Source organism: Arabidopsis lyrata (assembly GCF_000004255.2).
Source record: "Arabidopsis lyrata subsp. lyrata unplaced genomic scaffold ARALYscaffold_8, whole genome shotgun sequence".
In the NCBI taxonomy this organism is placed as follows: Eukaryota; Viridiplantae; Streptophyta; class Magnoliopsida; order Brassicales; family Brassicaceae; genus Arabidopsis; species Arabidopsis lyrata.
Genome location: NW_003302548.1, coordinates 6794801 through 6812988, shown reverse-complemented (window position 1 = coordinate 6812988; position 18188 = coordinate 6794801). Strand labels below are relative to the sequence as shown.

General features: G+C 32.6%; 3 protein-coding genes across 3 annotated transcripts; 1 reads left to right on the top strand and 2 right to left on the bottom strand.

The window, feature by feature from the left end:
* The first annotated feature begins 938 nt into the window (after positions 1–938).
* LOC9299877 (pentatricopeptide repeat-containing protein At5g42310, mitochondrial) lies at positions 939–3736 on the top strand. The gene is made up of 4 exons (XM_002865495.2): positions 939–2856; positions 2943–3095; positions 3181–3252; positions 3332–3736. Exons 1-4 carry the CDS (start codon positions 1060–1062, stop codon positions 3443–3445), a joined length of 2136 nt encoding a protein of 711 aa, XP_002865541.1. The 5' UTR covers positions 939–1059; the 3' UTR covers positions 3446–3736.
* LOC9299876 (metallocarboxypeptidase A-like protein MCYG_01475) lies at positions 3704–7409 on the bottom strand. The gene is made up of 11 exons (XM_021035694.1): positions 7031–7409; positions 6078–6135; positions 5884–5994; positions 5573–5710; positions 5412–5481; positions 5276–5331; positions 5056–5181; positions 4607–4746; positions 4426–4498; positions 4266–4340; positions 3704–4176 (listed from the first exon to the last, which is right to left on the bottom strand). The coding sequence occupies exons 1-11, from the start codon at positions 7159–7161 to the stop codon at positions 3874–3876; spliced, it is 1281 nt and encodes a 426-aa protein (XP_020891353.1). The 5' UTR covers positions 7162–7409; the 3' UTR covers positions 3704–3873.
* Positions 7410–10562: 3153 nt separating this feature from the next.
* On the bottom strand, positions 10563–11119 carry LOC9301615. The gene has a single exon (XM_002863753.2). The coding sequence runs from the start codon at positions 10972–10974 to the stop codon at positions 10627–10629; it is 348 nt and encodes a 115-aa protein (XP_002863799.1). The 5' UTR covers positions 10975–11119; the 3' UTR covers positions 10563–10626.
* Positions 11120–18188: the final 7069 nt, after the last annotated feature.

Here is an 18188-nt window from a genome sequence, read left to right as displayed (position 1 = left end):
TGACGCCTTCAGAGTTGAAAAATGTGTCATTCAGACAAAAGATTTTTACTCAAGGAAAAGAGGTTTGTCATAGTCAAAAAGATCCAAACCTGGGATAGATAGCAGGTTCGCTTGACGTACATCTGACGGATTTATGGCCTCCAAAACCGAAAAAGGGGGAAGGGATGTCCCTTCCCTGGTTTGAAAACTTCGGAGGATGTCTCCAATCTCTTCTCCACCTGCAAAACAGAGGAGAGCAATGGGTTGATCAAATAGTTGCAATCTGTAAACAAGTTTTGCTAAGGCTCGCGTCTCAAAATAAAACTTACCAGAAGTCGAAGCAGGTAAAGGTTTTTGAGTCCTAATACTCAGTCCTTGAGACAAGGAAACCTCCGGTCTCGGCTCATCATTTTCTTCTGAGATTACTCTGTCTCCCGGAAGGGGGAGCTCAGAATCTAAAGATTCTGAGGAGGGGAAAATAGAATGCAAAGGACTAGGGGCTCGTGGCGGAGAACTTAATCTAACGATTTTGAAGTTTTAATAACTCAATAATTCTTAAAAAGTGCTTTTCACTTCAAAAATATCTAATAATTACTCCTTTTATTTTTAATTAATCTAATATTTAAAAATTTCACAAATATTAAGAAAACGTATAAAAAATTCATTTTAAATACACATTTTTTTGTGATTAACAATTTTCCACAACTTGGAACAAGTAATTCAATTTTTTATGTCTATAATTCATAATTAGTAACTAATAAAATATTGAAAAAAACTTAGTTTTTTATTTTTTTCAATAATTCTTTTTGTAGAATTTGGAGTAAATAATAAACAAAGCGAGTTGTGTTTTTTTTTTTTTTTTTTTTCCGTATCTATTAATTTTGTATGTCGGATAATATAAAAAAGTTGAATTGTGTTATAAATTCGCTTAAAAAAGGAAAAGAACAAAACTGAGAATTAGAGATGGAGAAAATGAATCAAAAACAATAGCAACCACAAACGAAACATCTCAGAAAAACGATAATAAAAACCAGAAAATTCTCTTCACTTACGACGCCATTGGAGAAGAAGAAGAAGACTATGCTTCTCTTGCAACAACCTCCACTGGTTTCATCTCGATTTCACTCTCTCTACTTCCTCACTCACCACCACCACCACCACCACCACCACCGCTTCTTCCAACCACCAATCTCAGCTTTCTCTGCAACCACCTCTGCTTCTTTACCTTCATCATCATCTCCGTCTTCTTCTTACTTCTCCTCATGGAATGGTTTAGATACAAACGAAGAAGACGATGAATTCTCCTCCGAGGTTCACCGTCGCTACGACTTCTCTCCGCTTCTAAAATTCCTCTCAAGATTCGGACCAGTCGAGTTAGTTTTAGATTCAGAATCGGAATCGGAATCGGAAGCTTCACCGGAATCGCTTAATCCGGTTGAGTTCGAGCTCGTCGAGTCATACAGTGCAGTACCAGCACCATATTGGCACTCATTGATAAAATCTTTATGCTCATCAACATCATCTCTTGGTTTAGCTTACGCTGTAGTGTCATGGCTACAAAAACATAACCTCTGTTTCTCCTATGAGCTTCTCTATTCGATTCTCATCCACGCGCTTGGCCGTTCTGAGAAGCTTTACGAGGCGTTTCTTCTTTCTCAGAAACAAACGTTAACACCATTGACATACAATGCCTTGATTGGTGCTTGTGCTCGGAACAATGATATCGAAAAAGCGCTTAATTTGATCTCTAGGATGCGTCAAGACGGTTACCAATCCGATTTCGTTAACTATAGCTTGGTTATTCAGTCGTTGACTCGTTGCAATAAGATTGATTCAGTTATGTTGCAGAGATTGTATAAAGAGATTGAAAGAGATAAGCTTGAGCTTGATGTGCAGTTAGTTAATGATATTATTATGGGTTTTGCTAAATCTGGTGATCCTTCTCGGGCTTTGCAGCTTCTTGGTATGGCTCAAGCGACGGGTTTGAGTGCGAAAACCGCTACTCTTGTTTCGATTATTTCTGCGTTGGCGAATTCGGGAAGGACTTTGGAGGCTGAAGCTTTGTTTGAGGAGTTGAGACAGAGTGGGATTAAGCCTAGAACGAAAGCTTATAATGCGTTGCTTAAGGGGTATGTGAAGACGGGTCCTTTGAAAGATGCGGAGTTGATGGTTTCGGAGATGGAGAAGAGAGGTGTTTCGCCTGATGAACATACGTATAGTCTGCTTATTGATGCGTACGTGAATGCAGGTAGATGGGAAAGTGCGAGAATTGTGTTGAAAGAGATGGAAACTGGTGATGTACAGCCTAATTCTTTTGTTTTCAGCAGACTCTTAGCTGGTTATCGCGATAGAGGTGAGTGGCAAAAGACATTTCAAGTTCTTAAGGAGATGAAGAGCATCGGTGTTAAGCCCGATAGACAGTTTTACAACGTGGTGATCGATACCTTTGGGAAGTTTAATTGTCTTGATCATGCGATGACGACTTTTGATAGAATGTTGAGTGAGGGGATTGAACCCGATAGGGTGACTTGGAATACGCTTATCGATTGCCATTGTAAGCATGGTCGGCATATAGTAGCAGAAGAGATGTTTGAGGCAATGGAGAGGCGGGGCTGCTTGCCTTGTGCTACAACTTATAACATCATGATAAATAGTTATGGAGATCAAGAAAGATGGGATGACATGAAAAGATTGTTGGGAAAGATGAAGAGCCAAGGAATACTACCTAACGTCGTGACACACACAACACTCGTTGACGTTTATGGCAAATCTGGTAGGTTCAATGATGCTATAGAGTGCTTGGAAGAGATGAAGTCAGTTGGGCTGAAACCATCATCGACCATGTACAATGCCCTCATCAATGCTTATGCACAAAGGGTACCATGACTGTTACTAGTATCCATTAGAGACCCCTAAGAGAATTATCATTTGATACTGATAGTTTAATGATGCTTCCGTGCCAGGGTTTATCAGAGCAAGCTGTGAATGCATTTAGAGTGATGACATCAGATGGACTAAAGCCGAGTTTATTGGCTCTCAATTCCCTCATCAATGCCTTTGGTGAGGATAGAAGAGACGCTGAAGCTTTTGCCGTGTTGCAGTACATGAAAGAAAACGTAACAACTTCTCTTAGCTAAAACCCTGATCCCATCTTAATGAACTACTTACTGACCAACATCATATCTTACAAAACAATTGCAGGGCGTAAAACCAGATGTGGTCACATACACAACACTCATGAAAGCTCTCATTCGTGTTGATAAGTTCCAGAAGGTATGAATCTTATCTTTTGGTTGATAGGGAAATAACCGAAAGTAGCATATTGACCTTTCGAGATGTGATGGTTTTACAGGTACCAGGTGTTTACGAGGAGATGATAATGTCAGGCTGCAAACCAGATAGAAAAGCTAGATCCATGTTACGGTCAGCTCTAAGATACATGAAGCAGACGTTAAGAGCCTCATAGAAATATAGGAGAACAATGCTAAGGTTTTATCTCGAGCTCAAGTGATCAAATTTTTCTCGAGCTTATGATAGCGTCTCACAAGCTCAGGACAGATATGTAACACAAACCACAGTACCACACATTACAAGAGGAAGTCTTTCATACAAATCCTCACATTCTGTCTATGTAAAGATTCAACCTGTACAAATATATAACTTTGTTGACCAAATTGGATCCGGCTACTGTCTGTACTACAGAGATCATGTAGGAAATTGCACGTTGGAAGTTCTAAACCAAAGCTCCTTTACTTAAGAATCAATCTCAAATCCAAAGAATTATGTTCGTCTTTCATGTGACACAACATTCCTAAAATAAGGAATACAAGTTTTGCAACCGAAAAAATTACTAACTTACAAGGGTTAATTAAATGAGAGCTTCCTCCAATAGTATCATGGCATGACAGGTATGGAGTTTCTACTATACTTGCTTTTGGCTATCCTGGAACAGAACATGAACATCAGAAGTACTGAGGACAACAAGAAGAGCCTGAAATAAGTTTTTATCTCCTGCATTCCGACATCAATCACTTCCATGTTCTTCCCATATCTATTCTTCCTTTCCACCAAGTAGCCGTCCAGATACTCGTCTATCGACACCCATTTCTCTGCAGCCTTGGAACTGTTTCCGTCTAACTGGAGTGGTCCCAGTTGGAAAATCGTGAAGAATGCAGCAGACCAGTCATTCAGAACTCTCTGAGTAATAGCAGCAAGCCAAGTTGTGAGTTTTTCCCTTTTTTGGGTATATGTTGGAGAGAAATTGATACAATTCAAAATCATAGCACCTTGAAATTGGGTAGATCAACAGGGTTGAACATTTTAAAGCAATCTCTTGAAGCAGTTTGGTTGTCCCCGTAGATCTGGCAATGACAGCAACAGTTATAAGAATATGTGACACAGGTTTTCCTGAAAGTGTCGAGAGTAGGTAACTTTAGTCACACAAACCTCAAAGGTAAATGCCATTGGTGCCTTTACAACATCATAGATATAGTCTGTAGCTGTACCATGTGCCAGGTACCTAATGTCGAGAAAACCGATTAAATATGAAAAAAAAAAACATCCTGACGGGATGTAGCACTCAAGATTCCTGAAAATATGCATAAAAATCTTTAGGAAAGAGACAAACCCAACAGAGCCGCCGCCAGATCCAATCATGCAGCGGTTGTGACAATGAAATTTATTAAGTTTTTCAAGTAAGGTCCTCATCTTCTGTGAAGGCAATCCCTCTGGGGTTATGTTTTTGTGGTCATACGGCATAAATAAAGCCTGAAAAAATAAGAAATGAGAATCAAACTTCTGAATAAATACATAATAAAGACCAGATCAAGATTTGTTTGTTATACAAAATGTGAACAGAACATGAGAAATCAGAATCAAACTTCTCAACATATACATAATAAAGACCAGATCAAGATTTTTTTTTTTGTTAAATATAATTTACGGGATATGAACATTCATGCAATCCATCATTTACATATTTACTCATAAATTCCAACAGCAGTATTTAAAACCTTTGTTCACATTTGAAAACTTAGAATGGATAGACGATAACACTAAATCATAAGAAATCATCACCTCCATTCCAGAATGCACGTTTATCCATATGTGAGGATCAAATGATATAGCTAGCTTCCGCATAATTTGAGTTTCCGGCTCACTAAACGGAGCAGTTCCTGGATTCTCTTCAGATGGATCATAATCCTAGAACCAAAACACACAAAAATGGACCAAGTTCCGTGACGCATTAGCAAGGGATCTTGCTGGAAATGGAATGTGCAGTGAAAGGAAGGAGTACCTTTTCTTTCTTGCCCCAATCAACGCCCCAATTTCGGTTCAGGTCAACTCCTCTTCCTGTAATTTACAAATATGATAAAAGATGAAATGCTAAACAAACACATTAAAAACCATGTAGAAGAGACAAATATGGTTACCATTTCTTCGTTCACAAAGATCTCCAGATTCAACACGTTTGCGACCATTCGGGTTTTCTATAGGAACCATCTGACAAAATATAATAGCATCTTATATGAGTAAGTGAATTTATCAAATACCACAAGGATGAAATGAAACTGTACGGATCAGACACACTTACTTTTATGACTAGCTTGTCTAATGTGTTGTTCAGGGCTGCTCCGTTTTTCTTTGGTAGGAACTGTTCTTCGCTTAAAATTGATAATATCCGAAAGGCAAGTTCAGAGGTGATAAGCTCTCTCCCATGCTGCCCAAAAGTCTGGAAGAAAAGGAATCATCTGTCAAGAAAACAGGTATTACCAAAACTATGAAGAAACTTCACCTATATATTACAAGTTAAACTAGGAGAATTAAATTCATTAAGTTATTCGATATTCCTGTAATAGAGAGTTTTGACTGAATAGGTTACACAGAGTTATAAAGGGAACTTACAAGAAGGATCCTAAAGTTCGACCTGTCATCACTCTCTCTACCACCGCGACAATAAGTAACCACGTTGACCTCTGCATTGTAGCCTTTGTTTCCCGATTTAATCATCTCAATCTATGAAACAAATATTGACAATCTCCACTCAGTCTGTGCTGAAAAATACAAGAACCTAAAAACGAAGCTAAAATGGCACTAACCGAGAGCTTATCTGGATGTCGATGTACTAAAGAATGTATCTGCTCCATTAAATCATCACTGCAACAGATATAGAGGATGGTGATGATAAGAAGAGAGCAATGAAATTTTCTTCCTTATCTATTGCAATCTATTGAATCTTGGTTGCAATCAAGAACTTTAACTATCTTGGAGATTCGTCGAAGAGAGATCTCATAACTCTCCTCTAGCCAAAAAGGCTCTCAAGTTACCAAATAGTCAAAGACCCTTTCATTCTAATTCCAGTCTCCTCCTATTTATACCATCTACATGTATACTTATCAAATGATTAAAACGAAATCTATCTATCTAACAGCTTATATGAGAAAAAAAACAGAAGTAAGTATAACAAAAGGTCATTCTCTACATGACTACATCAACATTTGAGTATACGATTATGATGACCCGATTGGCCTGTAACAATGTGTGCTTGCATAAGTTGTAGTTGGAAAAACAGATTTACTTAGTATTTGTTGTAGAGATCTCCTAACTTTCCTCTAGCCAAAAGACTCTCACTTTACCAAATGGTCAAAGACCCTTCGATTCTAATCCTACCCCTCCTATTTAAAACCCATTACAGGTATGCTTATTAAAGCGAAATCTATTTATCAGCTTCTATGAGCATAAAACCGAAGTGAGTATAACAAAAGCTCATTCGCTACATCAACATTTGAGTATACGATGACTCGATAGGCCCGTAACAAAGCGTGGTTGCATAAGTTCAACTTGGAAAAGCAGATTTACTCATTATTTCTCATATTGTGAAAGGTGACACAAATGCAATAACTAACCAAATGGTCGACTTGTTTTACTGAATTTAGTAACCACTTGAAGAGGCAAAGCTAAAAACCGAACTAACTAGAAAATCCAAAAAGCGAGAGACAAAATCTGCAATAAAGTAGAACTCGATTGATCCAAGGAGAAATCTGAAATTCACCTAGAGTGGTAGAGATCCCAGTTAATGGGAGTAACAAAAGACGAGTCAGAAGGATTAGCTTCTCCGAGAACGAGTAACAACAACAATGGTGAGAGGAGGAAGATCGCGTAGTGAATTAGTCGACGACGCATGGCCGCGTCGAGAGAGAGGAAGGGACGAGAGAAATGGGAAGAAACGAATCTCCTCTTCTTCTTCTTCTTCTTCAAGATTGGTTGCTGCTTCGTAGGGTTTGTTTGATGTCATATCTCATATCTTCTTCAATGAAAGAAACAGAGAAATGGATCTAAATGGAGTTTTGAGTCAGAAGAGATTGGCCAGATTCATCAGGCTTGTGTTGTGTGTCATCCGCTTTGTCTTTTTTTATCTACTTTTCTTCGCTAAATCAAAAATGATCAAAGCAACTTGTACTCTCATTATAATCAAATAGACCAATAGCTATATTTCTTGTATAAATTCATATTTAAATCTGACATATGATTATTGTTTTTTTTTTCCTAAACACGATTCCGAAAATGATAGAAAAATGATTCAAAATTTGAGATATATGTCAAAAAATTATATATATATATATATATATTTTTTTGTGCAAAGGAGAACTATGTCAAATAAGTATCTATTTTTAAGAAAAAAATTGTTTATTTAAATCTATCCGAGTTATTTTATTTTTGGTCAAAAAACTATCCGAATTATTTCTATCAAATTTCTAAACATTGTTTAAGATCATATATATGAAAGTTGGCAAACTCTCTCCATATGAGTATCACATCATCAAACAAGAAAATGACATGTGTCATTTAACATTACTAGATTTGTGACCCCGCGCAATGCGCGGGATTTTACTTATAAACTATTAACAATATAAGCCGTGAATATAAATATATATATTGAATTTTAAAAGATAAATCTATAATGACATAAACCTATTTATGAAATGATATATAACATAGATTTTATTGAGAATAATGTTTCTCTTGAAAAAAACAACAAATTTTTAGGTAACACGTGGTAAAAAATTAGTTGAAAAAATTTCAGAGAAATATAATACAATCTCGACCATGTCATGTTCATACATCTTTTTGAATTTAGTCAATTTCTCTTGAAATTATTTCGTTGTCATTTTATTCGTCATATTCTAATATGCAGTCGTCCACCTCGCGACATTTTATCTCTTTTCACGTTCTTTTCGTTAAAATAATTGATTAAATTTTTCATTCATTATAAACTTATATTAAAATTATATTCTCTTTATCTATTTCATTTTTATATTTTATTTTTTTCTTGTCTATTATAAAATGTTCTTTTTCCTACATATTAAATTTTATATTTGGATTCTTCCTATTCTCATACATTGCATTTTCCATGAAACATTGCACTCTAACGTTATTGTTTAAAGAAATCTTGTATCTAATTGTACTTTTAAATCACAATTCTTTCCTTAAATATATTATACAATTTTATATATATTTTATCTTGATTTTGGATTCATACTTTTTTCTTGAAAAATAGATATTCTTATTTCGTGTAATCTAAATTCTATAGTTTACTATCTTATAAACTTTTTTTAATCTAAATATTTTATAACTCTTGAAAAGGTTAATGTCTTTCTAGCGTGATAACATATTTTTTTGTTTTCTACTTCTCATATATAAATTATATGTATTTGAAAATTATCTATATGCTTCTAATTTTTATTCATATTTTTATCTTATATATTTTTGTGCTGTGTTTTATTAATTCATTAACTTCTATTTTTGAATTATCTATTTGTATATTAACTTCTATTCACATATTTTTGTGTGTTATATTATATTACTTTTTATTTATATTAAACAATGTTATTGTTTATGAAAAAATATTTTCTTTTATTAAAAGATGATAATATAAAAGTATGTGAAATTTTTTTTTAATGTTTCTTCGTTTAATAAATAAATTGAGTGGAAGTTTTATAAAGTCATATATATAATTTAAATTTTGATATCAATCAAAACGATTTAAATGGCAATTTGGTTTGAAATGCACATGTTAAATGTATTGGGTAAGGGGTTCGAATCTTTTTGGTAACATTTTATACCTATTAAAAATGTATGATGACGTGTACGCTGATGTGTCGCCTATGTGGACACTCTAGATGGAGAGAAAACTCTCTCATTATATATATAGATTTTAATTAAAAATCAGCAAAATTAATTGAGAAAAAACTCAAAAGTCTCCTATTATGTTAAATCCTCCATTAATCCCTTTCTTAAATGATTTTTTCAAAATAAAAATAAAATTATAAAATTATTTTAATAAATCAATTACTACTTTCATTTTACTTTTATTATTTTTCTAATTTTTTAATTTAATGGTTTATGGTCATCACTCTATAATGACTAAATAATTATTTGTGTTGTAGTTTTAGTTGTTTGCAAACCCAATATCTTATTAGTTTATTAATTTTAGGGTTGGCTATTTTCTTATTATTATGTTATGGTTCATATCTTATCATATGACATTATCTCTTTTCATTTTTGTGTCTTATAGTAAGTTTGTAACATGACATGCAAATTTTTTCAAGTAATGAGATTTTGAGACGTTAGACATACCACGAAATTCAAGACATCCATTTCTCTTATATGGCTATATGCAATAGCATAAAATCTAAAAGTGTTATTAAATAACTCTTTAATTTTTGCTTTCTTTTTCTTATTTTCATAGAAAACTCTTGAGATCAAATATCTTATATTCATGTTGTGTGTATTCATGATAGTGAACAAATATTAGAATCTTTTTTTTTTTTTTTGTCAACCACACATTAATTAATAAATAATTCCTTGATTGGTTGCCCAATTAGGAGGAGTAGAGTTTACAAAAGTAACTTCAAAAAATAAAAGTCTAGAAGAACGGGCTAAGCAGTCCGCTTGAACATTACATAAACGAGAAATAAGAGAAAGCGAGAAGAAAGGGAAAGAGACACGGAGAAAACCAAACTCGTCTAGAAGATTGGAGAAAGCAGGCCATTCATCCGGTGACTGTATCATCAAGACTAACTCCGAGCAGTCTGATTCAAACACCTGACAATCGATCCCTCTTGAAAGGATATTCTTCATAGCCCAAATTAAAGCTTCCATCTCCGAGTGAAGAGGGGAGGGACACCTCCGAAGGCACTTTGCACCGAGCAGTATCGTTTGATCATTTCCTTGAAAACACCACCATCCTATACCCATTGTTGGAATCTTAGATATAAAAATAGTCAGATTATACATGAAAATGTATAAATTGATATTTAGAGTCAAAAATGAATCTAACAATGAAAATTGTAAATATATAAGATGAGTCTAATTTTATTAACTATACAATAACAAATAAAAAATAAATATAAATTAGTGACAAAAACAATTAACATATTTTTATTTTAACAATTTTCAAAACAAACTCACGCTTAGCGTGGGAGTTTATCTAGTAGAATATAATAAATTTAAGTTCTTCTTTTTCAGAGAGAATTTCCTTTAGTGAATATTGTAGTAAAGTGAAAATATAAATGTTTGTGGGAAGAGAAATCTAACAACAGAGAAATATCAATTTATTCGGTAAAAATAGTACAAGCAATACATATTTCATGCACTTTTGGAGATTGTAACACAATGATTCCATAAGTCATTACTCTTCTTCAAGTATTCTGTTTCGTGGGCAATTAACATGGGTTTATCTGCAATATATTTAATAAGCGTATCGTGACAAACTTTCCCTTCTTTGACGAGATCGTTGCAACAAGGATCAGAGATGGTTCCATTTTCAAAGACAACACCGATTATATCCAACGCACACTTAGGAGTGATTTTAACAAGACAAGTATTCCATAATGATTTTGCTTCAGCTTCTTCGACTGAGAAAACCGGAACAAACGCACACACCAAAGCTACAACGATGAATAGCGTAGTAATCTGAGAGCAAAATTTAGACATATCTACTTACGCTTGAAATAAACAAGAATTATTCTTATTTTATGAAAAACAAATGTAAGAAACAATGATTTGTATTTGTTATTTATAACATGAAGTTATCTAACCTATATATAGGTCATTGAAATTACAACGTAACTATAAAAAAAACTATAAAGTTAACGTAATATTTAATGGCATTTAAAAATTTTGACAAACAAAAAAATACTACAAAACTTAAAGTTAATGGTTTCTATCAACGTTTCAAATATAACAAAAAAAAAACTAAATACAAGTAACGATATCCAATTCAATATAAGAAACAGATGATTAATTTTATCTTATTTCGATATCCAGACCAAATTATTAATGAGTATGAGGTTCAAATTGAGATATATAGTTTTAAGCCAAATAAGTTAAAAGGACTAACTATTTATAAGTATAAATATAATTAATTATGAAATATTTAAAAGCCTAACTCATATTGTATCTGAAAACTATTATTTTATTTATATAAAAAATCATTTTCTTCTCAATATTTTAATCTAAATGACTAATAAATGTTAGTAAAAGTGTATTCGACATACAACTTATTCGAAGGTTTTCAAAGTTTTTATATGCTGATATGAGATCCACAATAGCAAATAATTAAATTTAGAATATCAGATATAGTTTTGTTAATAGATATATGTTAAAGAATCAACTATTATAACTCAACAATAGCTATTATATAACAGTATATTTAAAAACATATCATTTAAAATTGCATATCAGTAAAAAATTATATAAACAAATAACCCAAAATGGTGAAACATCTATCTTTTCAAAACAAATGAATCCTAACATATCAAAAGATACATGATAATTAGGATCTCATTGTTATGATATGTTATGAATATATACCATTACATAGAATCTAATCAATTGTTTTAAATTTATATATTAACGAAAGATTCAAGTTGAATGGTAAAAGAGTTTGAATCTATTTATATCATACCACATGGATAGAAAAGTCGGAGGCCAATTTATTTTTGATTGGCCCAGACATTAGACCGTTAAAAGCACATTCTTGGCAAATGCAGTGTCCACCTAAGATACATAATTTCTTGTGGCAAATCTTAACAGGTTGTGTACCGGTTACAGAAAATTTGCGGAAAAGAGGAATTGATTGTGACACAGGCTGTGCCAGATGTGGCGAATCAGTGGAAACAATCAATCATACACTCTTTCAGTGCCACCCGGCATGACAGATTTGTGTGCTTTCCCAGATTCCTACAGCTATGGGAAACTTTCCAACGGAATCTATTTTTGCGAATTTGGATCACTTATTTTAGAAAATACTTTTGGAATTTGATTCATCAGCCTTCCCATGGATTATCTGGTATATTTGGAAAGCGAGGAATGAAAAAATCTTTGAAAATATTGATAAAGATTCTTTAGAGGTATTACGGTTAGCGGAAAAAGAAGCACAATTGTGGCAGTCAGCCCAAATCGAGCTTCATAATGGAAATCATGGTCCTGTGGAATTGGTAACTCGATCTCGAGTGGGGGATGCTTCACTTGATTCGAATTATTCTAGATACCGTTGCTTTGTGGATGGGTCATGGAAAGAAAGTGATAAGTTCTCCGGCACAGGGTGGTTCTGTACATCATCAAACGGAGCGCCGCCAACCATGAGAGCTGCCAACCTCCGTAAAAGTCTATCTCCATTACATGCAGAACTCGAGGCCCTTCTCTGGGTGATGAAGTGTATGATTGGTGCGGATAATCAAGAGGTGGCTTTCTTTACAGACTGTTCTGATCTGGTGAAGATGGTGTCTTCTCCAACCGAATGGCCGGCGTTTTTAGTGTATTTGGAGGAATTCCAGAGCGACAAGGACGAATTCTCAACCTTCTCTTTATCTTTAATATCTCGTAGTGCTTATATAAAAGCGGATAATCAGGCACGAAAAATTCGTACATAATCGCTTCATATCACATATGTAAACAACATTCCCCAGGAATGACTCTTTTGAGCTCTAATTAATTTCGGATGACAAAAAAAAAAAGATATGTTAAAAATATATACCACTACGTTGAATCTAATCAATTGTTTTATATAAATATCTAACTAGTTTTTATCACTACTAGTTTTTATCACTAATCATTAGATATGATTTAACACTAATTAAGATACATGTGAACTAACAGATCCATTGGGAAATGCATATTTTTGCTATGAATATTTATAAAATCAAAGGATTTAATCTATATCATATTCAAATTTTTCTCACCCCTTCAAGTTTTCGTTTTCACATTGAAAGTCGAATTAAAAATCTCCGTGAAAAAGTTTTGGTTATTTTTATGAGGTCCTGATATAAGGTTATTGAATTAAAGACTAAAGATAAAGATTGTATATTAATTTTTTTTGAGTTTATAAAAATTATGTTCTATTAATGCTTTGAGGAAAAAATGGTAAACTTTTTTGAATTATCAAAAACATATTACTCTAAAAAAAAAAAAATACAAAAAGTAAAATTCACTCAATAATATTTAGAGCTACTCTTAATATTTAAATTTTTAAATTATTATTCGATTCTTAATAGAAAAGTTTGTTTTAAAGTTCAAATCATATATATGAAAGTTGGCAAACTCTCTCCATATGAGTGCCACATCATCACACAAGAAAATGACATGTGTCATTCAACATTATTTAAATTAAAAATCAGCAAAATTAATTGAGAAAAACTCAAAAGTCTCCTATTATGTTAAATCCTCCATTAATCCCTTTCTTAAATGATTTTTTCAAAATAAAGATAAAACTATAAAATTATTTTAATAAATCAATTACTACTTTCACTTTACTTTTATTATTTTTCTAATTTTTTAATTTAATGGTTACATCACTCTATAATGACTAAATAATTATTTGTGTTGTAGTTTAGTTGTTTGCAAACCTAATATCTTATTAGTTTAGTAATTTTACCTTGAATATTTTCTTATTATTACGTTATGGTTCATATCTTATCATATGACATTATTTTTTTCATTTTTGTGTCTTATAGTAAGTTTGTAACATGACATTCAAATTTTTTCAAGTAATGAGATTTTGAGACGTTAGACATACCACGAAAATCAAGACATCCATTTCTCTTATATGGCTATATGCAATAGCATAAAATCTAAAAGTTTTACTTAAATAACTCTTTAATTTTTGCTTTCTTTTTCTTATTTTCATAGAAAACTCTGGAGATCAAAATATCTTATATTTTTTTGTGTGTATTCATGATAGTGAACAAATATTAGAATCTTAGATATAAAAAAGGTAAAAATTACTCAGAATGACCCACATCTTAATAGAAATAACTAGATTGACTCTATTTTGAAAGGCGTAACTAGAATGACTCATATCTTTTGTAAAAAGACCTTCTAACATGTTTCTACGTTATAATTATAACGAAATTGCCATTTTTATTTAATTTTGAAACAAAAAAAAATAAAAAATCATTTTTATATCACAAAAAAAAAAAATCCAAAACATTTTATCTCTTCTTCTTCGTTTCTTCGTTGCCCTCTTCTTCGCTATGATGCTTCTCCCTCCTCCGCCAGATCTTCGCTTATCTCTTCTCCACCGCTTCTACTTCGTCTTCTTAGGCTTTGCCGCCAACAACTACGCCAAATTCCCTCACCAGTAGCAGCTACATCGAGGTTTTCCTTTGATTTATGGTCTTTTTGATAAATTAAGTTGTAAATACGTATCGCATGAAAGGTGTTCGATGAAATGCCAGTCTTGACGGCAGACTTATTTGTTAGTTATCGCAGATTATTTGTTTCTTATTACAGATTTGTTTGTTGGTTGCATTGTTTTGATTGTAGATTTATTGGTTCTCGATGGGTTCTGTCTGGGGACTAATCTCAATTGCTCCTAAGATTCAAAGAATTAATCTACATACTCTCCTCCTTTTAATGAAAGGACGAAACTACCCCTTTACTAGGTATACGTGGTACAACTGGTACCAGTTGTACCTCCTCATAGTTGTACTGTACCTCCTCATAGTTGTACTGTACCTCCTAGTTGTACTGACCTCCTAGTTGTACCTCCTCCTAGTTGTACCACCTAATTGTACTGTACCTCCTAGTTGTACCACAACTTAGTTGTACCAGAATATTCCCGAATATTTCCTAGTTGTACCAGTTACAACCCGTATAAAAGGATTCGAACCCTGGGAGCGCGCGCGTGCGCATGGAGCTCGCAACCACTGGGCTATTGTGTTTTTCGTTGAACACTTACCGATTTAATTGTATTTAACCCTTATCACCCGAAATCAACCCTCATTAAGGGTAATTTTGTCTTTCTACCATTGAGAAGTATTTGAGACTAAATTTGGAGCTTGAGGAGCTCCTGAGAATTTGTTCCGTTCTGTCTAGTCATCGACATAGATTCCGGTGGAGTTAACTTCAGTGATTATGAATTTCGCTGGTTTGTGTTTACTAAGACACAGATTTGTTAGTATCACCACATATTTGTTTAGATATGATCACATATTTGTTTTGATATGTTCACATACAAGTTTGAAATAGAAAAACAATGATAAGCCCCTCATTGGTAAGGTTAAAACGTTGTTGTTATCTTCCACCAACAAAATCTATGTACTAGTATTTTTGAAATATATTTTAGCGGATGGGTAAAAATTGTTTTCGGACACAAATGATACCCGACCCGATAAGAAATCGGAAAATTTGAAATAAAAGAGGTCTAAAAAAAAGTTTGACCATATACATGTTTTTTTTGAGAATGTCATTTTGTACTAAAATACCCCTACTCTCTCTTTTAAGCATTTTTTGAATGATTTTACCAAAAAAACATGTAGATATACAAGATTATAGATGTTTTGTAAAAAAAAATTGGTGATTTAGTTCAAAAAAAGTTGATTTTTTTGATGGATAAAATTTCGTCTAATATTATTAGAATACGTTTTCTAGTGTTCTACGAATATCAAAGTTTATATTCTAAACTTTTGTACATGTTCTACGAAAATCAGAGTTTGTATTCTAAAATTTTGTACATCTTCTAAGACTTTTAGATTAGATATATGTTCTAACATATTCAGAAGACCGGAATACAATTTCCTAAAATCCGTAGAACATGTATTCTACGTTTTCTTTCATGTTCTAATTTAAGTCGGAAAATCTATTCTACGATTTACTATATGTTCTGAAAACGTTAGAAAATGTATTATTATTTTAGAATCCATTTTCTAAAATAATATAGATTTAAAATTCTGAAATTTTTAGAATTTCTAAATATAGAAAGTGAATCTTTCAAAAAGGAAACTGAATATTTATTAAATATTATGTTTTTATTGTTTAGATTATGATCTGAGGATGTTTAGAATACGTTTTTGTGCCCTAATTCTCAAAGTCTTCTTCTTTCACATATTCCATTTGAGTCCACGTTGAAAGGTTAGACTAATTTGGTAGATTTGTCGTTTTTTCCATGTTTTGTGCCCTACTTTTCGAGATGCACATCTACGAAAGGAATGGTGTGTGGAGATTTTGTGACAACAATGAGTAGAGATTTGTTGTTGATGAAAAAAATCGTGGGAGATTGCTCAATTTGGAATCGACTATAACTTTCGAAGAGTTAAAGATGTTGGTTACAGAAGACTATGACATAGATCAGAGTACATGTGATGTGGAGTTAAAGGTGTTGATTACAGAAGATTCTAACACCAAAATTCATCAACTATCTTGAAACAGATAATGTAAATAAACTAAGATGACAAAGAAGAGAACACACTGAACAAAACACAAATCCTACCACAAAAAATTATCAAACTTTCTCTCACGAAACCCATAAATTCAACAAAAACTTATATACAAAGATCTGTTGAAATCTACATGCAATTTCAATTGATATTTATGTCTCTAACGAAATTGAGACATCTAAAAGAAGAAGGGATATCGAGACAAAGCTTCAGTTTCAATTTAGAAAACAAAATTAGATGAACAAAAAAACCAAAAACACTAAGATAAAATATGCGTTTACCGGCGAAGACAATCAACCGGAGGAGGAATCGGGAGGAGGAGTGCCGGGAATCACTTCGACGGCTCAGAGACAATCAACCAGAGGAGGGAACGGGAGGAAGAGTGCGACGACAAAGGGTTTCGTTTTCACTCTTTCACGATTTGGTTAATGAGGAAAAAAAAAGGGGGTTTTATGTGGGAGAAGTCTCCAATTCAAGTAGAGGGTTTCATAAACCACAAAGTTATCTGAATTTCGTAAATTAATTAGGAAATAATTTTTTTTTTTTGTTAATTACAATTTCGAAAATATGGGGGTAATTTTGGGTATTGATTTAAAAAAAAACCTATTTCACCAAAATTTTTCTAGAAAAGTATATATGAACATTTATCCATTAAAACATCCTTTAATTCTTCTAATTTTTCTAGAAACTTCATAAAATTTTGACGGGATAGGGTTATATTTAACTCAACTCTTACACATGTATTTGCTTAAACTGTCGGATACAAATATTACCAAAATTAGATCGTGTCCACTAATTACGTTTCCATATTTAAAAATAAAGATATTTAGAAGATTTGGTTTTGATTTAAATTTATGATTCTCCTTTTATTTTTGTTTGATTATTTTTTTAACTGTTTTGAATTATCATATCATATAAAGTTCAAAAAAATCTCCATTTTTTTCTGCATATATTGTGATTCAAAAATTTTAAAACGAACATATATTACCCAATTAATGAAAAAGTTTGTGTATAACTTCCCACATCGGGTAAAATGTTTAGACAATGATTCAGAGTCCAACAACTCGAGTGATTTTCATAAACATTGTGTTGGATCATACTGTGTAATTTTGACCGCAACGGTTGTGTCATCTTGACAACAATACAATGTGATTGAAAATATATTTGAGCTTTTGATCAAGTACAACCAGTGGTGGGGCCGGAATAATATGTTATGCGGTCATATATTAATATAATTAAATAATAATATTAAATTATTTATTTTTAAAAATAATATTTTTAGATAAATGTTAGCATTTAAGATACTATTTTGGCTTTTTAATTGAAATAAAAATAATTGAGAATAATATTATTATTGCAACAAATTTCATACCTTCTAGGCTCTGGCTGGTGCATTTTATAGAAGAAAAATTTATCCTCTAACTTTTTCTGGACCCACCACTTATATTATTGTTACCAAAGAAAAAAAAAATTTGGAATAAAACTTCCTTC